At 32.7% G+C, this 27,578-nt stretch overlaps 1 protein-coding gene across 4 annotated transcripts in view; it reads right to left on the minus strand.

The window, feature by feature from the left end:
* Nucleotides 1-286: 286 nt before the first annotated feature.
* The window catches only part of LOC106468936 (fibroblast growth factor receptor-like 1), a 50,604-nt gene continuing 23,312 nt past the window's right edge, over nucleotides 287-27,578 (minus strand). For all 4 annotated transcript variants that reach the window (XM_022398122.1, XM_022398136.1, XM_022398128.1 and 1 more), the window contains 7 exons: nucleotides 20,773-20,866; nucleotides 18,394-18,678; nucleotides 16,775-16,870; nucleotides 12,066-12,368; nucleotides 6,557-6,675; nucleotides 5,934-6,168; nucleotides 287-3,223 (listed from right to left, as the gene is read on the minus strand). In XM_022398122.1, coding sequence (XP_022253830.1) covers nucleotides 2,727-3,223; nucleotides 5,934-6,168; nucleotides 6,557-6,675; nucleotides 12,066-12,368; nucleotides 16,775-16,870; nucleotides 18,394-18,678; nucleotides 20,773-20,866 — 1,629 coding nt within the window. In that variant the 3' untranslated portion in view covers nucleotides 287-2,726. The remainder of the gene's footprint in view (nucleotides 3,224-5,933; nucleotides 6,169-6,556; nucleotides 6,676-12,065; nucleotides 12,369-16,774; nucleotides 16,871-18,393; nucleotides 18,679-20,772; nucleotides 20,867-27,578) is intronic.

Below are 27,578 nucleotides of genomic sequence, written 5' to 3' on the forward strand. Positions count from 1 at the left end.
TATGTGGAAACGTTTAAAAATAGTTAAAGTAAATCAAATCAAGGTGCATTTTTTTATATTTCAGAATCAACATAAGATACAAAAAATAAAATGCAAGGTTCTTCTGACACGATCATACTATTGTTATGTTGTAGTGAAGTATTATAGCAAACCTTTAAACCACAAATACAATTCACAATTACATGGACTTTATTGTTCAATTGATTAAATATACTAATGTTTAAATACATCAATAAACAAGAAAGATAAAATTCATTTAAGTTAGAAAAAATTCTCAAAAGTTCCTGTTAAGTTTTTAAGACAAACCGGTGATATACGAGCTGTTGTACCAAATCTCTTCCAACGGGTATCACGACAAGATAAGATGAACAAACACTGTTTACGTATTGTACTAATATCTTTATCGAGATTTCTGTAGCTTCAATGAAATATATATTTATATATATACGTATGTATGTATGCATGCATGCATGTAGCCAATAAAATAGAATTATCCACTTTTTTATATGGAGCAAATCCTATTCAAAGCAGTAATTTCTGTTGCTTTATCAGCCAGCATCTCATAGATTTCAAATGTATTAAAGTTACTTTTAAGTTCCCACTGACAAAACAAACTTTATTTGTATAATTAGTTTGTATCATGCGAACATGGACACCAGTTAAAAATATGTGAAAAGCTTTCCTAGGGATGAAGTTTTTTTGTGAGTACCAATCGACCATTGTCTTGATATCCTTCTAGATACTCGCAAGAAAAGATGTTCACCTTTTGATGTCCATGCCTCATACAATTGTCCCACACACTTAATGGGGATATAGTACGATTGATAGTTATGACCTCTTGAGCTCATTGGTCAAGCTATAAATCTATAGCTTTGCTAATGAATTTTGGGCTCGTCTTATGAGGTATTCTCTTGTCTTAAAGCCAGCTGACCAAAACTTGCGTATTCAGCTTTATAATCTTAAAGTCTTAGCTCAGTTTTCTTTCATTATACTTTTATTATCAAAAATTGTTTTTGTTTATCAATCAGTTATTATCGTGATACGTGTGCTCATAATGAATACTTGTGTTTTTCTGCTGCATATCTGTTTTCGCCACTTAAAACTTTCGTCTTACCAATTAACTCTACGATCCTCCAGTTATTTGCAGATTTCTAAGTATCTGTTAGCCAATTAATGTTATTACCGCACAGTTATTAAGCTAAGATTCAAATTCTCGTCTACCCTACGCGTTGTTCCCATACAAAATTCTAGCAAATGATGAAAAACATGATTGTTTAAGAGGAGCTCCATCGCACTGTAGGTACGAGTTCGATATTTCACAGTAACTATAATTCCTCAGCCTGACTTGGATAATATTCTGTGGCAACCAACCAGATTATGGCAAATGTAACAATTATTTTTCTTCAAAGATTTAATTTAAGGATTGAATATCTCTAACTTTCACAGACCGTTTAAATATAGCTATATAAATCTATGGTTCCCAAAGGGTTTGATAGTCCGTTAGTATTAGAAACCTTAAAATGCAATTCAATTGAACGTTTAATTGAATGAAAAAAATTAATTGAAAAATAAAAAAATAAATTTTTGTTAAAAGTACACAAGACTTTGTGGTTATTGTTACTCGAAAGAATTGACTTATAGTTCCTCACTTTAAATGACCTGTAAGTAAAAAAAAAAAAAAAATGGAGAACATTTTTGAGCTGTTCAACTTCTGTTTAACACTTAGTTTCACTAGAATATAAAATAGTTTGCTCATTATTTTATAAAAGTATGAAAGGCTACTCCTTTTCATATGTTCCAAAATTAACAGTTTCCCAAAACAAAAATATCTTATTGGAATAATACACTAAATCATTATAAGCAATGTCACAAAAGTATCGGTAATGTTTTGCACACAGCATTACATGTTTTAGCATTTTCACTTACGCTAGTATTTAGTTAACTATTAATGTAACTAAGTCTAGCACTAACATTATAATAACATAATGGGCAACAAAGAACCGACAGACTAATCTTTACAGCAAGCAGCGATGTGAAAGGTTTTCTGTAATTATATATCCAGGTCAATAGAACAAATAATATGTTTTAATCTTTTGTTAATATTTCTAAGATAAATCTTTGACGTTTAAAAAAGTTATATTACTGCTTGTCAAGCCCATTTGATATATCCTGGATCTATAACCCATAGGAGGCTGGTGAGTAGAGTTACCACCCACAATTACTATTGGAATAGATATATAATTATAAAGAACCCTGTATATGTAACATTGAATTCTAACCTGCACCGCGGTAGTGCCACTGTATTATTTCATTGGAGAAATAATAAGCACTTTATTATATACATGTTTATTTTTTCAACGACACTCATTAATTGAGATTCTGAGAATTAGAATGAGAAATCACTGTTGACCAAATTTAAGCGCTATAATTACAGATTTATAGTTACACAATATTGAACAATGACATTTCGAATATGTATTAAACATTAAAATAGCAATAAATACTTAGCTGGTTTTATCTGTCTCCCAGCCAAATGTTTAATATAATTCAGTATTTATGAAAATGGCGTCAAAACACGAAACTTTCTTTATTTCAATGTTCAATAAGTGGCTCATCATTAGGCCTAAACTGGAATATCAGTTGGATTTCTAAGTAACCTTTCACACACAGAGGAGCTGATGGATCATAATCATTTTGCCCTAGAACAACGAGAATTATATTTAATTTTACACATTATTTTTTACGAGGTCCAAGTCATAAGCCAAACTGAAGGTTGTCTGCTGCCCATCATTGCAAAGTTTAGATTCTGTAGTCTCTCCATTAAATACAAGTTCTGATCTTACGGGTGACACAACTGATTCCAGGTTTTCTTCGAGAATTTCTTTTTTTCCTTCGTCTAGGGGCACGTAAGAACCATCCTGGAAAATGAGGTTTTTCTTCATTGATTTACCCTTTCCTGTAATAGTTTGACCAAAATGCGACTCTACAATGACTTCCAGAATGCTTGCTCCAACTTGTCTTCCTGTTTGTAGACTGTGGGATTCAAATCCTTTCTGATACTGAAATGAAGCTGCTAATTTTCTGCGATGGCAAACAACTGCCAGAGTTACAGCTACACCAACTAAAACACCTAGGATGATGGGTAAAGTAACCAACAGGGAGTTAGGTTGGTCCTGCCAGTCTCCTACCCTCTGGGACCAGTAAACTGTGTGATCTTGTTGTGCTGGAAACGAATAGAAACAGTAACTGTAAATAACTTCAACATTTGTCAGAGTTCCTCGTGATTATTGGCGTATTGTTCTTTATAGGCAATAAATTAAAAAAATTGTTAGGATAATATTTATACATTTCACATTAGAGCTTCTAACATTTTCCAAGAATTAAACAATAAAAAATATTTTTGTAAACTTATTACAACTAAAGCAAACTTTAAAAAGCAGAGAATTTCATGTTTAGTAGAAAATGCAAAATAAGTGTCATTTGTGCTCTAAGATTTGGAAATATACGACTAGTTTATTAAGTTAAGTTCTCACTTTGGTCAAAAAACAAAGACTTGTTTTGCGTAGATGAGAAAAAAAAAGTAAGTTATTTTCGAAAATTACCCAGAATAAATTAATTATGTACACATTTTAAGATGGTTATAGCTAAACTATTTGTTTTACTTCTACAATAAACTTATCCTACATATTTTTTGACTGTTATAGGGCTACGTGGATATTTTTTGTTTTGTTTTGACAACCATTATGGCTGAAAAATTGCCTTGCAAGCTTTTACTTATTTCTGTACAAAACGTACGTTGATGAGACTTTTGCTATTTATTTCTTTCTAAAAGAGTAGATTTTTGCGTTTTGTAACTTAACCCATGCCACTTTAATATCCAATTAATCCATTAAACAAACGACCACATATTTTTAAACATTTAATACTATGAAGGTAGACCATTATAGCTTTGTAGGTATAACAATATACGTATATACAATAGTTATAATGAGCTATAGCGATTGACTAAAACTACCTGTATTCAAACGTGACACCTCCGGAGACTCAGCGATAGAGATTGAAATTTTATAACGTTAAAAATCGTGACACAAAGGTAAGTCTGCGGACTTATGACGCTAGAAACTGGGTTTCGATACCCGTGGTGGGCACAGCGCAATTAGCTTACTGTGTGGCTTTGTGCTTAACTCAAACAAACAAACATAAACCACAGCCGCGATGGGTAGAACACATAGTCCATTGTGTAGCGTTGTGTGCAACAACAAAAAACAAATCAAATCTGATCAATTGCAGTGTTCAAATGAGTAAGCAATTGGCAATTAAGTGACTCTTGGTCAATTAAGCAATCACTGGTAAATTGTGATTCTTGTATTCAAAATCCTGATTAGATGCATTTTTAGTATATTTATTTTATTCTATTAGGAAGTGAGTTATTGGATACATCGTGTAAAAAGCTCCATAACAAATCAAAACAAAAACTCTAACGGAAAAAAAAGCACAATAAGGTTGTGAAGAAACAAGAAAGTGAAACAAGTGTAATGCAATGCACATACTCAAGTAGATATCTTGGTACATAATTGATATCCTAACATGACGTACACAGTGATCAATATTTGAGACCAATGATGTTATAATTTGTGTATGCGAGTCATGGCTGCTCTTTTGTGGAACTCATATCTCTAAACGAGATATAGGTAGGATTGACCAGTTGGCTCTTCGTAGGAGTTAGAATAAGAGGTAAATAAGAAATAATAATCATTAATAATAATAGTAATTATGATCATAGTTACTATAATTAAATACTAGTAATGAGTAAATAATTTATCAATTCATTGTTCCCGAAAATGCTGGAGTAAAGACCCATATAATAGAACAAAATTATTGGAGTAAAGACCCATATAATAGAACAAAAGTATTTGTTTCTTTCCAAGGCTATTCAAGGGCTAATTGTCTCTAATTTAACTGACTTCTAGACCAGACGAAAGAGACGAAAGGCATCTAGTCAACAGCATCCGCTGCCAAATATTGGGAATTGACTGCCACCTTTATAACGTACCTACAGGCCTAAATTTCGAATTTTATACTTTATTTGTTTCATTTCTTTTTCCTCTCAGCCTTGCTGTGTTTTTTGTCCGTTAGGAATTTTGAAATAGCACATAACACTTTTTCTTTGATGATATTTCGATAAAAGATAAAACTAAAATCACCCTCTGTGTTGTTTTTCTTGTACTATACGAGAATAATTAGCTGCATACTGAATATAGCTCATACAGACTACAGGAACTAGATAAGTCTAAATCTACCATGACACGTAGTCCAATCCGTAAAAATTAAGTGAACTACTAAAACACTTAATCCAGCTTATGCAAATTACAGGAACTAGATAAAGTTATATTTATCTAAGTAAGTTAGAGAAACTACTAATCCATCTTATGTAGAATTAAAAAATCTAATTCAGACTGAGTCAAGTTTTTTTTAAGTCTCTTTAGTATTTCCCCAACCATTCTTCCCTGAATCCTAATTTAACATAAACTTCATATAATCTGTAAGCATACATTTATTGCGAAGAGGTAAAAATATTAGATTGTATAACACAATGTTAAGTGCTCGGGTAGCTTGAATCGTTTCAAGTAAACAACTTCGAAAATGATCAGAATGGGAAGTATAACTATATCAGTCAACAAATGGGCTAAAATAGAATTCATGCAGTACTTCTATTTAAATTTTATAATGCCTGTATTTCAAGTATGAAGTTGTAAAATAATTAAGTAAACTCTAGAGAATCAAACCACTGGAGAGTTAACGTCAATAGTGCCTTCTAATATATTTTATGAAAACAAAAAGAGGAGCAGATGAAAAGACCAAAACTGCCTTCAGTTAATTGCTATGTATTGAGTTTATTATTGATAACATGAGCACTAGTTTGGTTGACTTACGTAGTACTACTGTCAGAAAAGCAGATCTAAAGCTGTAACCAATAGGTGTGGATCCTAAACAAATGTAATTTCCAGAGTCCGATTCCCGAGCCTCTGAAATGTGTAGTTTGTTCAGAAATATTCCTTTAGACTGTTCTATGGTGTGATCTGACTTCAGTACCCGATAAAACTTTCCTTTCACTTTGATAACGTTGTCTTGGAGAGCTGAGTCTTTTTTCTTTATCTGTCTCAACCACTGGAGATATAACAAGTGACCAATGAAAATTTTGTTTCAAAAAGATACACGAGAAATAAATGTTTAAAAACAAGTAATTTGAATATATTTCGCGTCATTTTAATCAACTGTAAGTTTGCAGAGAATTCAAAATTAAAACACGTATACGTTTTTGCACCTGTTATAAAGAGAAAATGTTGATGTGTAGTTACAAAAAAGTAGAACATAGAACTGTGAAGACATTTATTTTCAGAGCGTATAAAATGAACACTGCCAAGTATACTTTTTGGTTTATAGTTTGGTGAGTATCTTTAGATTTCAATTAACAACAAACATATCTCAATATTTCTATTCTCCTATTCAAGAAACGATTAAGAATGGTTTATATTGTTGTATTGTTATAACTAACTTGGATGTGTGGAAGCACTTGACTTCGTACACGACATTGGAAAGTAGCCTTTCTTCCATATTCTACTGTTGTGTTAACTGGATGACTTCCCGCAAGCTCCGGTTTGTTGAGAATTCGATCTGAACAATAATAAAACAACAAACATTCATTCAACACTTACATAATAATAAAAAATATATTCATGTGGATAAATCACGGATACTGGGCACACTTGAGAAAAGACAAACTCAGTATAGTGTGAGTAAACCTTATTTTGAACTTGCTGATAAGGTGCCATGTTTCGCAATGTAACCTTACAATAGGGTTTCTGATACAGATGAGCATACCCAAAGAGTCATGAATTATCACTTGCCAGAATATGGTAATACAGGTGTCTTGATATCCTGATTTTTGATTTGTTTGCTTGTTATTAAGCGCAAAGCTACACAATGGGCTATCACTGCTGTGCCCTTCACGTTTATCGAAACCTGGTTTATAGCGCTATAGCTGAGTCATGGGGGAGGGGGTATTTTTTGATAAACTAAACTTGTTTTTGAAAATACTTACCTTCATTACAATGGAATTTAACAGTAATAGAAGCAAGGAGTGTTCAGGAAAAAAAAAGGATAAAAATATACACCAGTGCTGTTGTTTGTGAGAAACCAGACATCACTTTTGCAGATATAGTTTGTACTACGTACAATGTCTTTCCTGCTTTATTACATGATTTCCATTATATAAACTCGATAAATACAAGTGTTTTACAAATCCAACAGCGCACAACTGCTGCTTTAGAATTGTCAGTTTTCTCGAAGTGTTATTCACGCAGAACGTCCTTGAGAGAACCATAAAATAACAACAAGAAAGTCACAGGGTGTTAGGCTATGCATGCGTAGAATGGAGAAGAGCTACTAATTTAAGACTCAGTTGCATTCGTCGAGCAGTATAGAGTCTGGCATTATCATGTTACAGGAAAGCATCACCCATTTTAACGTTGGAACACTTAGTAAGTAGAAAGTGATCAATCTTCGTAAGTGTAGTGCATGTACAAAACGGTTTACAAATCTGATTACGGCAGTTTCCACTTCTAATTGAAACACATAGCACCTGATTCCGCTACTGGCAGGTATTGATCTAATAACATGGGCATTCGTCGGTCGAAATTTACTCATAACCACCGATGTGAAATACATTTTATTTCTAAACACCCCCTAGTATCAAGATGGATTGCATCATGTTTTACAATATTTTTAACACGCGTACTTGGAATAACTGTTTCTATTATTATTAATATCGAATTTCTGCTAAGCTTTAACTTTTTTGTCCTATAATTCTAAAAAAAAATCATGATCCTAAAACTTTTATAAATTTACCCAATTTATGCACGCACATACTTTATATAGTTTTCATCTTGCCTTCTGGGGATAATGATAATAACTTTAATTACTTAAACCTTGTATCCGCCATTAGATAAAATATCTCGCATTTAGATGATTTAAATGTATTTGACAAATACACAATAACTTCTGACAAACATATATATATGTATGTATATATCATTGCATTTCCTTATTAAGCAAACAGAAGCACAATGCCGTCCTCTCATACAGAAATATCTGGTGCTTCCAGCTCACTAATTCATCATACTTTATTTATAGGACTATTTTCTGTGTTCAATAATTTTCATCTACATTTTAAACAACCTAAAAGAAAATCATTAGATCACATACTTTTGTTTTAAAAGGGATGGTGATATTTTTCGGAGAAACTAGTCATTATAATAATATTTTTGAAAAGTGGAGCTATAATACATCAGGTTTATAACATTTCTTTTAGAATATCATTTTTGAAATTTAAATATTTGTAAGTTGCTTATACACAAGGTTTATTGTTTTTTATTAAAGGGATAGATAAAATTCGTAATGTTTGATCTTCTTGAGTTTCAGATTCTTTCACATGAATTAACTTATGCTCTAATCTCACGCAGTTAGAAGAGCAAAAAAGTGTTTAAACATACTCTGGACTTACCTTTTCAAACTGGACAGGAAAGGTCTAAAAGAAGGCAAGGACATTCGACTCGTAATCTGTGGATGGTAGAATCAAATACCGTCACCGAACATACTTGCCATTTCAACGGTGGGTCAATCTCACTATTCGTTAGTAAAGAGTAGCCCAAGAATAGGCCTGGGTGGTACTTACTATATTCTTTCTATCCTATAATTTCAAAATTGGGAATGACTAGCACATATAGATCTCGATTAGTTTTGGGCGAAATTTAACACAAAAAAAAAATTGTACATTTTTGGAACTATGTATACTAAACGAAACTGAAAGCTTGATATACAAATTTTTAAGCGATTGAAACATATTCTTACTGTAAATATAGTTAAACCGAGGCTATGTCAGGCAGATAGAGTTAGTTTTATCGCAATGCTACACAATAGGCCGCCTTCGCTTTGTCCACCACTGAGAAAGAAACCCCGGATTTTATCGTTGTCTCATTAGGAGATGAGTATATTTGTAAACTTTTCATAAAATATTGAAAATCCAAGCTTTTTAAGTGTAAATATTTGAGCAGAATATGTTTATATGAAATATTTCAAAGGTTATATAAAGAAATATAACTCATTACTTGCTCTTCGTAGTTTTTAAAAATAAAACGTTTTTACGACTGGTATCAAGCCTGAAATAACAGTGTATCTTAGTTTATATAATTTATCAATGACAAGAAGTAACTTGTCTTGTTTATAAAAACGTTTATTCGTATATGTTTAGAATGTGGAGTGTTTGAATAAGAATGCTCTTTTATTAATTTGTTTAGAAACGCAAAATTACACGACAGGCTATTTGCGTTGTGCCAAACACTGGTATCGAGCACCGAATTTTAGAGTTACAATCCCTCAAATTAATTGCTGAGCCACTGGGGGGACTAAGATTTCCCAGCTGTAAAAATCACTTATTGAGATTAATTGCTTTTTATAAGTCTTATGTTGCCCTGGAACTATTTCTTCCATTGTTGATCGCCTCAGTCTGATGGTCATGACCACATACACCGCATTTATATGTCAACAAACTCTTGGTAAGTTTGGAATGCTTAATCTTAAACTACTCGTCTTGATAAACTTTCTATAGAACCTCTATTGGACGTGGACTTTGATTCCCGTCAGTCTGATGGTCATGACCACATACACCGCATTTATATGTCAACAAACTCTTGGTAAGTTTGGAATACTTAATCTTAAACTACTCGTCTTGATAAACTTTCTACAGAACCTCTATTGGACGTGGACTTTGATTCCCAAGTTTACGTTTAAACAGACCAAAGGCATAAAAGTATATTGGAGCTGCATCGATTTTAGTTGACAAGTGTATGATCGAAAGGAATCTGTAATTCCACTTTATTCGGCCATCATTCCAATGTAAACAGGAGGTCTGGCGTGGTTTAGTAGTTAGAATGTCCGGACAAGGAATTTGAGGATTTATTATTCGCATCCCATTGCCGCTGAAACACATTAAGCACTTTTTGTCGTGGGTGCATTATAACAGTGATCAAATTCTACTATTCGGTCAGACAAGATTAGCCCAAGAGATAGTAGTGGATACGGTTTGTTAACTAGCTGTCTTCCCTCTAGTGTATCAGTTAGTTCCAAAATTAGGAACGACTACGTGCAGATAGCCCTTGTGTAGTTTTGCACGAAATTTCCAAAGATAAAATAATAAATACAAACATGAAAACAGCCGCTGATTTCACGGTGTGGTGAAAGATTGTGATAGTTAGTCAATTTCAAATCATTGTTTATTACTTTATCAGAAGATATGGCCAGTTTCTTGGGTCACAAGAATATCTTTTGTAACCACAATCTTAATTTTAAGAATGAGGGCGCTGTTTCAGATTGACTTCGGATGTGATTTCAAACCTTGTTACTGTCCTAAATACTCTGCTATGGAAGTTTTTCCACTCCCAAGGAGAACAATGAAGGCTCCCGATTTTAAAATGCTGTATTCATCAGGTCTTTATTGTCTGATAACTCGCTAAAAGAATATTCGTCCTAGGAAAGGGCTGTGACAAACAATGCCATTCATAACCGTGGTGACATTCCATTGATAAATGGTCAGGAATTTGCACTGGTTGAATATAAGGTGATGAGCATGTCACTATGGTCCGGATCTGCTGCGACACAGCAGTGTATCAACATGTGTAAATCCTTGATATAAAGTGCAATTAACTCCCTGTATAAATGGACAATCACGAAGTTTTTGACTGTATTATGTCAAATTGTTGATGCAAAATCCTGTCTTGCAAATAACCAAAAGAATAGGTTCATGAATCAAAGATAGTGTTCTTTTAAGAGTAAGAAAGTAGAAAGCACCCGCCCTAATTCAAAATGCACTATTTACACTAGTTACATGTCTGTTTTCCCGGATAAACGTACCGTGTACTGGCGTCCATTTCTACTTTCTATAGATGAATATAATGGGTTATATCCTAGACTTAAAGAAAATAGCCTGGCTGTTCTTGTTTTAAAAAGTTGATATTACGAGTAATTTGAAAATATTTCATACTTGGAGTCTTGCGTTGTTATTTGTAGAATTATGAACTCATTACAAATACCTATGATCCTCTGCGCGCTATACGCGTTACATACGCGACTTGTATTTGTCCTCTTATGGTAGTAATTGTGTGTGACCAAAAACTTGGCTATTTTAATTTATTAAAACCGAAGAAAGTTTAGGCTTCTTTTTGTCCTCTTGTTAGAAATTCGTATTTTTCATTGTTCCGGTACTTGTTAATGGTTTTCAAGTATATTTGGATTCTTCACTTATATATTAGGCCAATAGCTATTACCATAGGCTCTTAGTTTATGTATTTCAAACAGTTGTTTTGTATACGATCCTTCTGGAATCTTAGATTAAGCTTATAATTTCTATCTACTTCAAATTAATTAGCATAAGTCAACTTGTCCAACGTCTATCTACCTATCTCTCTAGCTATGAGGATGTTCCATTTTTATGCTACTAATGAAATTAAATAACGAAAAACAAAGTTATTCATTCAAAATAATCATAAATTAGCTTGCGTTTGGGTCTATTAAAATCTCAATAAACCTCTTAAATATATGTAGTACAATTTATTAACTTTGTTAAAAAATAATGGAAACATCTGGCAATATTTTCCACCAAAGTTGATTTACGTTTTACATTATATAGTCTCATTTGTTAAGTCATATTCAACTTTTCTAATAAGTCTCGATTCCCCAATATTCTAGATTAAAACTAGAGAAAAAATATATAGTATACTTTCAAATGGTTTGTTGTTCAACGATGTTAAGGAATGTTTTGATAATAATAGTAATTTCTAAGCGAATCAGATGCTTTGTTCACATCTTCATTATAGAACACATGCAAATAGAAGGTTTTTTTATAATATTTGAAATAACATGTTTTAGCATACAAAACACCATTTTGTTTGAACAATAGTTTGATATTTTATATTATTGTTATACGTTGCATAGTTACTAGAGACACCTACCAACAACTTGGAGATCAAAAGTGGCATTTGCTGCTCCGTGGTTGTTGCAAATAACACATGAATAATTTCCACTGTCTGTTGTTCTTAGGTTCTCAATTATCAAAGACCATTGTGTGATTCGAAAATTGTCTGGTAAATCACCTACAATGACATTGTCTTCGACCAGTTGTTTGCCATCCTTAAACCACGTGATCACCGGTTTTGTCTTTCCCGTAGCCACACAACGAAATAAAACGGAACTACCCACTGGTCTCTGGAAGATGTTATCTTCCTCACGGTTATTGGTGGTCAAAATAGGAGCGTCTGACAAATAGTAATAATAAATACTGGTCATGAACTATTTTTAAAAAATCTCGAAATCAAGCTACGCCCAAAAATATATATATATTCAAAGAAATAGTATTACATGAATTTGTTTCACATTATCATTTTAATAGATATTAACTATATACCCATCCTTTCCTTCCAATTGTAAACGTAATATTAAGTGTAGTTAAAACAGCTAGTATAATTCTAAGTTAGAATTCCAGTCTTATAATTACACCAACCTAACACACACACACACACACGTGTGTGTATGTATGTATGTATGTATGTGTGTGTGTGTGTGTGTGTTATATATGTATGTGTGTGTGTGTGTGTGTATATATATGTGTGTGTGTGTATATATGTATGTATGTATGTGTGTGTGTGTGTGTGTGTGTGTATACCTATATTTTGAAGCAAGAAAGAAATTGAATCAATTCTTTAAATCAAAAAGTGAGTTAATAGCAGAATATATATATATATATATATAATAACACCCTTCTAATTTGGTTCAATAAAGTGAGCTTGGGGAAAATAAAGTAACCATTCGTTCTTGTAGTCAGATATATAGAAAAATTATGATTAATAAGTTAGAAAGTAATTAAAGTAAGTCTGCTCATACCTTAAGAAAAAAAAACAGTTTGCTGCTTCTGTAAACTTCTACGAAAACATATTATTTTGTATTTGCTGCAGAAAATAGACACACAAACATATGTAATAATTTTTCTTTGGAATTTAAGGTAAGCCCAACTCTAATTATGTCCTATCACACTTAATTTTAAGTTTTAATTTCCAATATAGAAGCCACCATAATTAAGACAAGAAACGTTTCTTTCTCCGTACATATACCGTATATCAACTCCCAGTGGAGTTGATTGAACAGTAGAAATCAATGCATATTTGATGAATCAAATCACATAGTTAAAGCTCACATGACCCTTAACATTTTCGTGAAACACACTTGAGGTAGTAGTTCCCTACGGCTTTCCTACAGTTGGATCCTGGAAATAATCATACTTAGACGATGTCTTCAGCAGTTTTCTAATTTCTGTTTAACCATGCAGTATTTTAGATACTTCACAGTAGATAATGTAGAGAGATATGCGGGCTTTATCAATAATCACAGTATTCAATCCTCCTATTTGCATGTTGATAAATATACACATGAAGGAGCAAGAGAGTGTCTTTATTAAAAGACCTGAATATTAATTAATGTAGGATTAAGTTTCTCTTTATAATCCTCGAGTCGATTTTTAAAAATTTAATATTTAATATTCATGAGAATGCGCAGTTTCTGTGTATCATAAAATTCCTTTAAGAAATTAAAATACTCGTGTGATGATTTGTTTGCTCATGACAAGAATTTACATACATATAGTTTGTTACTAATGTATAAAGAGCTTGTTGTCCGTGTCTAACAACACGATGTTCATGTATATTTATGTGTTATGTATGTTTGATTTTGAAATATACAAGATTCACGCATTAAACAAACACAGAGTACAGATGTTTGAGTCCATTATGTTAAAACTATTTTGAATATGATAATCATCACGTCACGTGACAAACAAAATGATTATGAAGTAGTGGTGGAACGGAATGTTTAAGTGCTACATTTTGATATGCTTTGGCGTTTTGCGGGTAGTTTGTTACCCCCTTCAACTGATCGCTTTTGGGTAAAGCATATAACCTTCTCCGACATAAAATATTCATACACTCAAATAATAAAGATGTGTTTAACTAGGGGATTTAGAATTTACAAAAAGGAAATATTCCCTGTACTTAATGGCATCGAAAAAATAAAAAGAGAGAGAAAGAAATGTGGATGAAGTTGGAGCACCAGAACCATCCATAAAGAGGCTTGTGACAAGTCGTATCCCAGTCGTGGTTGGTCCACATGCCTATAACTCATCTTTATCAGTTATTTGCAAGTATCATAGAGTAATAGATTTAATGCGGTATCCATTTTGTTTCTCGGCCCATTCCTACATACTAAGCACTACCTTGCTTAGGGATTAGCTTTACAGAAATTGCCTGAATGACTTGGAAGACTTATTCACCATAATTATAAGATTCTTTTCTTCAGTTACACTACTGAATGGATTTTTTTCTATACATTCCCATTGTATTTTTACTTCTGGAAATATATAGTATTTACTTTGGTTATTTAACAGTTATGCTTTTATCTCTTTCCTGATGAAGATTTCAAAACTTCTTTAGGAAGATTTACCTTTTCTTTTCCACTGATTAATATAATTTCTCAATGGCTGATAATTGTTTACTTTTCATACACCCAGTTCGTGTTTATGATTTTTACGCCAGATATAGTTAAAACCGCATAGACGACGCGAATATCAAAATTAAATAACAGGTTGAACAATCGTCAAGTTTATATACAATTTTATTTAAAGAAGGATGACGTTTCGAGCTAGCGCTCTTCGTCAGATCGTACAGATAGCCCTTTGTGTAGCTTTGTGCTTAAGAAACAAACAAATTCAATATTAAAAACTGTACGATCTGACGAAAAGTGCTAGCTCGAAACGTCATCCTTCTTTAAATAAAAATATATAAAACTTAGTGATTGTTCAACCTGTTATTTAATTATGATTTTATTTAGTTGGATTTTGTTTAGTTGTTGAATATTTCACGAATTTCTTATTCTACTTGTGTAATTTCCCTAAAACAATATAGACATTTCTGTTAAGAGTTTGAAATGTATCTTAATGTATTGTTGTTTGTTGATATGCATTACCAGCACTCAAGATGTGAGCTCGTGTTTCGTAAATAGAAAACTTTTAGTCCTATTCATTATTTTTTCTAGTTTGTAATAAATAAAAAAGAATGTGATAATGTTGTTATGAATAAGATAATCTGTGCCGTCTTTAAAAATAACAATTGAATCTAACACTGGGAAATAAAGACAAATGTAACTAAAATATTACTTATAAATATATCTAAACTTTTACTACTTTATAATATTTTTATATATATTCAGAAGATCAGTTTAAAGTCAGATTTTGCAACATTATATTCAGAAATGTATTTAAAACTCAGAAGTTTCTCCAACATTATATTCAGAAGTTTTTGGAACATTTTACATTAACACCCTCAACATGTTTATGAATCTCATTTTATAGATTGATCATAAAGTGGTAAACCTCTTCTCCCCTGGAAGATGTGATATTTAAGTTTTAAGCGTTTTCGAAAATCACGAAAGAAACTAATTTAGCTACTTATAACCATGGATCATTCTAGAAAACAAAACAACGACATTCCATGATTCATTCCTGGAACTGAAAAAAATTATTACTGTGATCAATCACTTTTGTATTTTATCAAGGGTTGATTTTAACAGATACATTGATTTAACTGCTTGACTTGATGATATAACAACAAAGGAAGACGAATATATACCCTGGAGTAACTACAAATTGTAAACGCTGACGGTATGTTTACCTAATCTAGATGCTTCGGCGATCTAAAACTGCTCTAGACAACATGGTGCTACTACATACCTGTCAGAGTTTAGTTGGTTTCCATGGCTACCGCATTCTTGAACCGTCAAAATCAAGGCGTGTAATATTGGTTAAATTTACTATGTAGGTATCACATTCTTAGCGATAACCGAGTTGTGTCGTTATCGAGCTGTGTAGCCTACATGTTCTAAAGATACCAGTTCCTGAATAGATTTACTGTACATTTCTAGCATAATATATGTTTATGGTATATTATTTATTTTAGAGAAAAGTCACAGTAGGCTATCTGCTTTGTCCACCGCGAGGAATCGAATTCTGGATTTTGACGTTGTAAGTCCGTAGACTTACCGCTGCCCTACCAGAGAACCATTTTTGGTATGTCATACTAGCTATATTTGGTAAAATTACAGAACAGTAGTTAGGACAGTTCTGCTTAATGGAGCAGAACTTGGGCCATAGGAAGAAAGAATGAGGGTGTTTTAGAAATGTTAAGATGTGAGAATGTTAAGAATATCCTTGAGAGAAAGAATAAAGACATCAGAAAATGATTTGTAGATCGAAGAAAAAGCAGAAAGATTGGGATGGTTTGGATATGTAGTAAGAAGTGAAGAAGGAAGTTTAATGGGAAGATCATTGGACATGTCAGTGGAGGAACGAAGAAGAGAAAGACATGGAATACGGTGGCGAGACGTAATAGGCAGGGATATGAGCCTGTCATTCATGTCTATGTTAAAAAAGTCGTTGGTATTCACTATTTCGAACAAAAATGTCTCAGTGAATCTTTTGACTTTCAATGAAGAACTAATTCAAGTATTGATTTTATTAGCATTTAATATCTATGCGATTATTAGCATTTAATATCTATGCGAAAGAACTCATTATTTAAAATGAGTTAGATTTTTTATGTAAAGGAGAAAAATGTTTTACCTTTACTATCGTCCGAATCCGAAACTGCACCTGATGATTTTCTGCATTTATTAGGAATAACTACTGGTGATACTGTCGTCGTGTCAACTGGATAGCCTACAAGTTCAAATGAGGACCTATTGTGAAAGTACTTCAATTCATGAGAGTACATTAATACAAACATCTGGAAACAGAATTCATGTAGAAATTTCAACATTTTCATAAATATTCCAGTAAGTTACTTCTTAAACGTGTTGTCATAAATGTTAAGATAACGACAGTTCTTCAACACCTGTACGACAGCAACTTTTAGTTCAATGTTAACAAATTAGTCAAAATATAACAGTCCTGACGTTAAATATATCTAAATAATTGGTTTCGTATGTTCACTTATTTTATCATAATAGGCTATTTTCGTACCTAAATTATATATATTTTTTACTTATCAAATAACACGTTTCGCATCATTCTACATGTGCTTTGAAAGAAATGCTTTTGAACGATACGTTTGATACGAGTCTTTTTGTTTTTTGTTTGAAGTTAAGCACAAAGTTACACAACGGGATTTCTGTTCTCTGCCCACACGGGTATCGAAACCCGGTTTCTAGCGTTGGAAATCCATAGATATAGCGCTCTGCCACTGGGGGGCTGATATAAATCAATTAAAGCCCACAAATCGATGAGCATTCATCTGCTGCTAAATGCATCATATGGTTGTTTTTTTTTACAATAGGTGGCTGCAATACAATTACAAAATTGCAGATAAGATTGACATAAGTTTTAAATAATACTCACAATTTATTCCAAATGTTAATTGGTTACCAAAAGTTAAAGGGTTGTTGTCATTAGAAAAGCTAGATAGACTTTTGAAAGACTACATTATAATTATATATATATATATATTATGCATTAGTATTCGTAATGATGCGCCATTTTTAAATAAAGATGCAGCTTCTGTATTTTTAGCCAATGAAATGAAATAAAACAACGATTTTCTGACAAATTAAATGATAAAAATATAGTACGATTGACAACTTTCTAACAAAAATATAGCAAACTGTAATATAAAACTATAATTATAAACCACACTAATAGAATTAGATGAATTTCAAGAAGTCTATTGCTCAATATTTTATGTTTTTTTTTTCAGTTAAACGCACTTAAATAAGTATATTCAGATATAAAAACAAATACACTGGAATGAATTGCATCACAGGATCTCGCTAACCAACAAAAATACACTACAATGTTAACAAGTTTGACTCTGACCTGAGGACGACCTCAGTGTAAAAGTCAAAACTTCGTTTCATCCTATAAACGGGCAGAAGCAATCCATTAAAGCTAAAACTCCATCATTTAAATAATCTGTTAAGAACTTTCTAAAACATATATTTCAAGCATTTTCTAAAAACTTCTTCTAGAGTAGCTTTTTATTCGTCTTCTTCGTATGGGTGTTATCTAATTTGGATAAATGATTAAGAAAAGGGTATATGTGACTGGTGAATGTTATCTTAAATTAACGTATTTACTGACAGACGTGACAAATAATCAACACTCGATTTCACAAGGATACTTTATATTTTCGAAAAAAGGTTATACTTTTAGTGCAATGTTTAGAACTGTACTAATTTTAAACTTACGTAATACAAGTAGTTGTACTTGAACCTGAACAGCTTCATTTTGATTGGCTGCTTTACAAATGAAAGATCCAGAATCTTTCAGCCTAGTCTGTTGGATGACAAGCGAGCCTTTTTCTGTCACCTGATATCGAGGGTCGCCGACGCTAGCCACAAGTTCATGGTCTTTGTACCAGTGGACCTTTAGAAAGTCTTCGTTTGTAGTGACCGGACATGGAAGGTGAGCTTCAGTGCCGGCACGGACTGTTATCTGTAGTGTACGATCATCCAGTAAAAGTCGCGGTGGTCCTGAAAGAATGACACTTTAAGTATATTGATAAGTGTACATACTAAAATATATATTGGATTATCAGTAGCATATTTTAATACATGCCTAATCAGAATGGACATATATATTTTGTTAAAAATTAACCATCAACATTGTTTACGCTTCAATTCAATGTTCGGGCTTTTCTATATGTTCATTAAGTTCATTAAGTGTGTGTGTGTGTACAAATATATATAATATATATATACATTAATGTTTGCAAGTCATTTCTCGAGAGTTCTTTCCGAGAAAATTGTGATACAAATTTTGTTTTTCTTTGTTTATTTTTCGGGATGGCATGCTGAGTTGCAGATCACGATGTCTGAGGTTCGAGCCACGATATGCTGCTGAATACATTCTCACTTTCAGGTGTGTGGCATTATAACTGCGCAAGTCAACTCGCTACTTGCTTAAGAATAGCGACAAATGTCGTTGACTGTTTTCCCTTTCTCTGGTTACTACTTTATAAGTTTTTGTTTTCTTTTTAATTGCGAGCTATCTGCGCTAGCCGTCTTTTATTTAGAAGTGATAGACTTACCGCTATTTACCTAGAGATCATTTTTGGTATGTCATAATAGATACATTTGGTAAAACTACAAAAGCATGAGAGAGTCGACTTAATCCAAACTTATTTGAATTACAAGGACAGCATATGGAATAAATTCTGTAAACTTCATTTTACGAGGTCATCGGATTTTAAGATTTCGTTGAAGCAAACGAAGTCCAGAGAAGTTCATGGTGTACGGTCAAGTGACTTTACAGGTGTGTGGGAAAACATCATGAACTCTTATTTTCATGGGTCGTAGAAATTATATGCTGGACTTAATACGTGCAAAGAGATAACCAAGGACAGAACTGGAACAATACCACCACTGTGTACCACAACACATCTGGTGATTCTGTTTTCTGCCAGACTTCGATGACATAGTTTGGTAATGGAGCATAGAGTCATATGCGTCACGTGAGCGTACTATGATTCTATTGGTGTAGAGGTGACGCATAATGATTTACATGAGAGGCATGTTGGAATCACTTGATTCCAATAGGGGGAGCAGGGCTTGTGGTATGCATAAAGAAAATAGCTTGTTAAGAATAACTGTTTGAGTGAGTATGGGAGTATAGGTTCTAGACAAACTGTCTGTACGTGGTGGATGCTATCAAGATGATTTTACATTGTTGTATGGGTGTGCTGAACTTCTTTTGCCGATAATATTTACCATACATTCGTTTTGAAGTTCATGTACCCCCAGCTTTGCACGTATTACTATGTTAGTTATATGAATAATATTACTCGTGTAAGGTTGTAACGAGATCCTCCAACCATAAATCTATCCGTAGTGAAATTATATTTTTAAATAATCAGGAATTCATCGTGAAGCAAATGTATTAGTTCTAATAACGCCGCTCATGGCAGCACTGTATCTGCTGGGACACTATTACTCAAATCAATCTTTTAAGGTTCGATTGATCTTTCATATAATGATTTTACTGTGGTATAAGTCCGTTTTAACTGTCTTTGGTTTTAATATGTAATCCTTTACTCACCACTAATAACATAAAATACATTAGGTGATTTCTTCACTGAAATTCATGTTTTGGCGGAGGAAAGAAATTAAGAAATTAATTAATTAAAGGTGAATGTGAACTATACATTTAAACCAAACAGAATGTTTACGTTCTTCCACGACATGATTCCTACTTTATTTATTTGTTTCGCTCTACCAAGCAGATCTCATGAGTCGTGAATTCGGCGAAACTAGTTTGTTGCAGAGGAAGTAGCGAATCAAAGACTATATAAGTCTCTACATAATGTTGTCTTCACTTAAATTCGCATACTGGTGAAGACAATAAACTGACAAATAAAGAAAAGCTCTTGTAGACTAATGCCGATATCACTATACTTATTTTAGTTTAGACTGTAACATAAATGGTCACCAAAGGTATTGAAGAAAAAGTAACAATATAATTTTACCATAGACAACCTATGATAACCTGAACAATGTTTTCAAACCGTTTACAAGGAATACTTACAATAAGACACTTAGAAAACCAACTAAAATTTATACTACACTTACCATAAGAAGCGTGGACACATATCTTGAAGAACACATAAAAACTGAGCGTTAAAGAGGATATTTTTCTCATGTTTGGTTGTCGCCTAGAAATGTTCTGAAACACAGAGAAGAAATGTTAAAGCTTTAAATCAATACTTTTTGTCAAGCTTACTTTGAACTGGTCCTTGTTTCATATTTTCTGTTATCTCCTAAGAGTTTTCATATTAGTTGAAATGGGCTAGGCGTGGACTATTGTTTAACGTGCGGTTTCTGAATCTGATGATTCATGGTTCGTGATCCGCTGCCGCATAAATGAGGTCCACACTTTGGAACATGGGTGCGCACTAAACGTAACGGTGAAATTCCATTATTCAATCAGACTAGAGTAGATAGAAGAGGAGGGGGGGGGGCTATAAATAACCCGTTTTTGGGGTCTGCGCGAAGATTCTGAATCAAGTAGAAATGTCAGTAGACATAAGGAAATAGTGAACTGCTTTTAATTCACTTTTATAGGATAGATTTACCGGATGCCTTTTAGTAGGTAAATTCAAATACAACAAACCTTAAATTACATAGCTGATTTGGTTTTGACGTGTTCCTATGCTTATATTACTTCGAGAATGATTTTGAAAGCTGATAATAGATATTTCGGATTGACATAACATAAAACTTATTTGTTTCAGAAATTTGACGTATCTTAATAGCATTCTCTCATTACTTCTGTAAGTACTAGCGACCATATAATCTTACTTAATCTTAATTTTCCTATCGCAAAGTTTCTAAAACGTTTCCTCCTAGGCGTATGTGCAAGAATAATGTCCAAAATTGACATTAACTGTGCATCATGTTATTTGAAATATTGCAGGCACCGCCAACTCTTGGGCTACTCTTTACCAACGAATATTGGGATTGACCGTTACTTTATAATGCCCCATGGAGGAAAGAGCGAGCACGTTCGGTGACGATTTTAAATCCCGCAACCCATTAGATTGTGAATCGAGTGTACCAGGATTAACACGATTAGAACACAGATAACTTACAACTTATTATAGCTAATCACTTGTTTTTGTTTAAATATGTTACATACGTGATAAAATATATATAGTGAAATCATTAGGCACATTAAAGTCTAGTAAAATAATTTATCTTCGTTAACATAAATCTAGGCATTAAAATACGTAACTGGAGGAATTACATATAGATTAATTGTGAATCGTGTTTCTTCTGTACGCACAAATAGACTTGCTAAATTGTTTCTGCAACATTTTGTAATATTGTAATATTGAATCTATTGTTTTACTTATACAGGGTGTCCGAAAAGTCTGGAACCATAGGTGATTTGCAGATTTTCTTAATTTCACACACGTGAGTGATTATGGCACTGCCAGAGCATGAAAAATTCGAGTTAATCCTGCTGTTAATCCAAACTTGTTTCGAATTATAAGGAGAGCATGTGGAATACATCCTGTAAAATTTGTTGAAGTGCTTATGATTCCAGACTTTTCGGGCACCCTGTAATGTACAGGTGGTGTTCTGAAAGAAGTATAAGTTTGTTTTGGCGCAAATCTGTATATATAACACGCAACTTGCGTTCTGTCCACCAAGTGGCATAGAACCTCGGATTTTAGCGTTGTAAGTCTGTAAACTTAACATCTGATTCATTGAGAGAATGAAGACACATGAGAATAAGGGAGAGAAATTTATTATGTATTTATTTCTCAGTCTAGCTAAATCAGGGAGCAGAAAACTAAAATAGAAACGGTCGCAGAAATGAAAACGTATTGAGAAATATGTGATTTTACCTTGAACATCTCTTGCAGAACTCATTAAACAAAAAATAATAACTTTTCTTTCTTGATTTAACTTTACGTCCTTATAATGAAAGTAGAATATTTAATTTCATACCAGGTGTTTGAAGAACGTTTCTAGGATACAAGTTTTAGACAAGCAGATGGACGAAATGCCAACTTTTGTCAGTTGAATCGAAAATTTCATTAGTCATCTAATCCTTTCCATTTAACATTATTATATGCTGCATATAGTAAAAAACAAGTAAGAGGGATTTAATGTTTTTAATTTTGTGTGATTCGTTTGAGCTGGATGATTTTTATATATAAATTCTAAAAGCTATGTAATATATATTTTATAAAAGGCAATTGAAATCTTCCGAAATGAAGAATGGCCAAGACTCTGTAAGGTACTTTTATACGGAACTGCGTTGATTAAATGGCCTAATAATGTCTATGAATTTGTTGTTTTACTGTGTGTCGCTTGACAACCTAGTTAACTAATTCTTTTTGGTGTACATATTATTTACCATTTTCGAAACTTTGTTGGAAACTGTTTTATAGAAATATTATATTTAAATAGAACGATTCCATGTTATTTATCACCAATAAATTTTAAAGTTAAACTCGACGTTGTATTGTCGTCAGTTAATAAACCTCTGTGTTTCTGTACAATAATTAATGTACGGTTTTAGACAAAATTCTCAGAAACAGGATTAGACTGCATAATGTTTTTGGCATGATAAATAGATGAATGATATATTTTATAATTTAAAAATCACTGCAGGAGATAACAAAACTTTTTATGTTTACTGTGATTTCAAAATCAGATAGGAGCTAATGAAATTTGGATGTGTTTCTTGTGATTTTAAAATCACTGCAGGAGGCAATGAACACCGGATAAATTATATAGAAATTTAAAGGAAGAAGTATTAGTATATTTATATGTTCAGTTAACATGTATAGGGGATGTTAGTCTAAGAGAACAATGTTTAAACGCATTCAATCCGCTTCTTTAAAACATTACGCAGACATAAAAAAATAAAAGGATTTCCTTGTTAAACGAGCATGTTACTGAAAAATGATCAGTTCCTAGAGAAATCTGATTGGTCTAATTTGCTTCATGTTTTAGCCTATTAAACTATATTTTCCAAGAAACTGAACTAATAATTTTTTATAATACACTTTAGAAGCTTACATTATATCCGCTTATCGGTCCTAAACATTTGATGCGTCAACCATAAAAACTCCTTGGCTTATGCTATTGTCATTATAACTTATTTCTAATTTGTTTGCTTTAAATTGCCTTAGCCTATTTATTTACAGTATAGTTATATTTAAACCAAATAAATGATAAATGCTTTCCACAGTTCTGATGTGTTGCAGCGTAAATAAAATTGAGTAAAAATTACACTTCACTAACTTGATACAGTTAACACCTTAACAATTGTTGTCAAGCAACTTACTAATATAAATAGCGTCTCAGCCACTACTATGTCTGTTATTTCCCAGTCGTCATGAAGATCCCTGGTATTGGCTGAGATACCTTGTTGGCCCTGGATGCAGAAGATATAGCGTGTTTGAAATATTATTATACACTCTTCTTTACTTTCACTCAAAAGTTCTTCTTAATAAATTTTAAATATTATGCAAAAAAAGAGAAATGTTAATGGAACTAAGAGTAGGTTCAAAAATTAAAATTGAACTTTGATCTTTAATTATCAGAATAGCTTTGATTTTCTGTTACTGGATATCGTCAACTCACTGGTATTAAAAGAATGACGAGTGATTTGAACCTAAGCTTGGGTTTTCACTGTTTTATATAAACACGATACTTCCTCAGTAACGATTCTGAAACAGATTGAATGAACGCTATTAACTACAAACTAAGTTTAATTTTTTCTCTCGAGTGTTTGAAAGCAGCTCATGAAAGATTAATAAACCGAACATGTAAGTGCTTCAAACACCAAAAGCTGTCATCTTTATTGAGGTATGAGGACAGTTTAAGTGCTAAATTCAGTTCCATTAAAAGTTTACAAGCCTTCATTATTTATTTCTTTGATCAGAAACTTTGTGAATGCATGCTTTCTATAACTTATATATAACTATATGATATATAATTTTATTTTATGTTTTTGCAATTAGCCAAAACCCAAGAAAACCCTGCAAATCTCTACCTTTTATGCAAAAACACAGATTCCTACGAGTTGAATCTGATATTGTATAGTGTATCCACACGATTAGACGTTCACAACATCCTGGTATTTTCAACCTGAAAGGCATCCTATGTAACACATGGGTTAATCTGCAACCTCCTAGGCTCTTAATGCTTAGACACATCTATTTGATTTAGAAATGCTGATGAGAGGGAGGGCAACCAGTCAGCACCACACGCCGTATGATCTATAGCTATTCTTAACCAAATAACGGAATTCGTCATCACAGCTACAACACCTCATCGTAAAAGACGTGTTCAGCGGCATATCTAAACTCAAACTTTGGAGCTTCCGTCTGCTTCACTAACCACTAGGCTATGCTCTGACCCAGGACATTTTGGGCATTACCATTTATAGAAAACGCTATATTACTTAAGAATAAACGTTAAAAATACTTTTACGATTAAACATTAAATATACTTTACCCCATTAAATTAAATACATTTAAAGATTTCCGTATGTATAAACAGACTTCTAACATACGAGGTATATGATCATGTGGTAACAACACACTTAATGAGCCATGATCAAACACATATTAATTGCCGAGAAGATGTTTGCAACCACGATGAAGACGAAACACATACATGTAAGCCAGAATTTAATAAAGGTACATACTAAGATAAATGAGCACTGAAATTATGAAATGTTGTCACAAAGTCATCCACATCGCATTTACACCATTACTTACAAATGTCAAACATCTTAAAGGTCTTGGACGTTTAGATTTTAATTTTAGAGCACACCACTTAAATGAAGTCGGCGTTATAAGCCCCCTCCTCCAGTGGCACGGCGAAATGTCTGCGGACTTACAACGCAATAAACCGGGTATCGATACCCGTGGTGGGCAGAGCACAGATAGCCCAATGTGCCGCTTTGTGCTTAACTACAAACAGTGTTATAAATGAAAACGAATGAAAGAACACTTTTGTGTATTTTGGTGAAACATCTTACTCACGTGTTAGTTAAATTTTTTATACGCCTTTGTATCACAAAAGGCAGAATTATAAAATATCTTTAAAGATTCCCACCAATAAGAACAAGTACGTTTTTCATATACTAGAAAAAGTAGTGCCCACTTTCCAGAATAATAACATACAATATTCACTTGCCAAAATAATACAGCAACGCTCGCCTACCGTTACTGCAACAGAAAATTTTTAGATACATAAACAATAACAGATAATGTTCATTAGTCATCTGCTGAACAACGTTGAATCATACTGATACCATTAATCGGCAGGACGATAACATCAAGTGTTTAGCCACCAGAAGGAAAACCACAAGTTCGTTTATGAAAACGGTGACTTGACGAACATCTAAAAATCTGCTTATAAAAATATTCACTGCTAAATAAGGGACGGCTAGAGCAGAAAGCGCTCGAGTAGCTTTGCGCGAAATTCAACAAACAAATAAGCATCACAAGAAATTTAAAATATTTTTAAAACATCTCATAATGAACTCAATTAATAAGAATATTCACAAAAATAGTGTATTAGACCATTTCTGTTATATCTTATCTATTGTGATCTGTTTTCATAAAAACTTTTTAGATTAAAATCATAGCTGATTAGGTCCAAAGTTTTAGCTGGGGCACTAATTTTGTCACTCAATGAAGAACAATTTCTTAATATATATATATAAATTTGATGAGTGAAAAAATAAAAAGTTAGCCAAAGTTTTCAAAAGATAGTAGCTAAAACAGGCAATACGATCAGATGCTTTACGATCCAAAAATAAGTTTCGTAAACTCGAATTTCTTCTCTTCTGGCTGAAGACAGTAATTTTGTCATGACTGGGCATGACCTAGTGATTCGTATGGTGAATTGTAAATTCAAGGTTCTATGATTCGCGTCCCCTCTTGTAAAACTGCACTTCGCACATTGGGATCATGGGTGAGCTATGAGCGTGATAGTTAAATCCCACTATTAGATTAGAGTAGCCCAAGAGTAGCCATTCATGTTGACTAGTTGCCTTCCCTCTGGTCAAAATTAGGGACGGCATTGCTCAGCTAGCAAGTACACTCACTGTATTTGTGTTATATATAATAAATACTGTTCATCGTGTTTTACTTGTGTTCAGTAACATCTTAAAAACACAACATTTCCATAAAAAACTTAACTTCTAAACTTAATCGACAAATTGATGTAATTTTAAGAGTGCACCACCTGAAGTATCTTCGTATGGGTATCTGTCTAAACTATGTCACTAAACTTACTATGATCGTTAATTTACCCAAGCTAAAAATTATTTATTACTTCGTATGCCTACGATACGTGAAAAAAATAACTAAAATAACCGACATTTTGATAAAGGTACTTTTTTCTGTGCAAAAAAGTTAGATATAAGTTGATTAATCAATAAATGTTTTACCATGACCTGCTTATGAATATATATATATACATCTCTTGGTTTCTACATCTAATGGAACACTGTGTTTATGTAAAACACAGATTAAGTATTTTTATGAAATAAAAAAATTTTGAGGCAGTTTCGAATTATAGAAGGAAACCGTAGAATGCATGAAATATTTAGAAAATTTAAATTAACGTTAGTTACACTCTGTAGCGGTAAAATTTTTGGATTACTAGATTTTAAATTTTGAATGTTTAACTTCTATGTGGAATAGAGAATAAGCTGCAGATAATAAATGCTTAAATCAACAAAACTTAGAATAGCCGCAGGTTTTCTGATTAGCAACTCATTTTTATGTTTAATTAAAATGACATTTCTGAAACGTTTAAAAGCAAATAATTCACGTGATAGTGATTTCCTTGAAGATAAGAAACAAACAATGTTACCTAAAATCTAATTATAAGGGCCC

The sequence above is a fragment of the Limulus polyphemus genome, unplaced genomic scaffold, assembly GCF_000517525.1.
Source record: "Limulus polyphemus unplaced genomic scaffold, Limulus_polyphemus-2.1.2 Scaffold93, whole genome shotgun sequence".
Taxonomy (NCBI): Eukaryota; Metazoa; Arthropoda; class Merostomata; order Xiphosura; family Limulidae; genus Limulus; species Limulus polyphemus.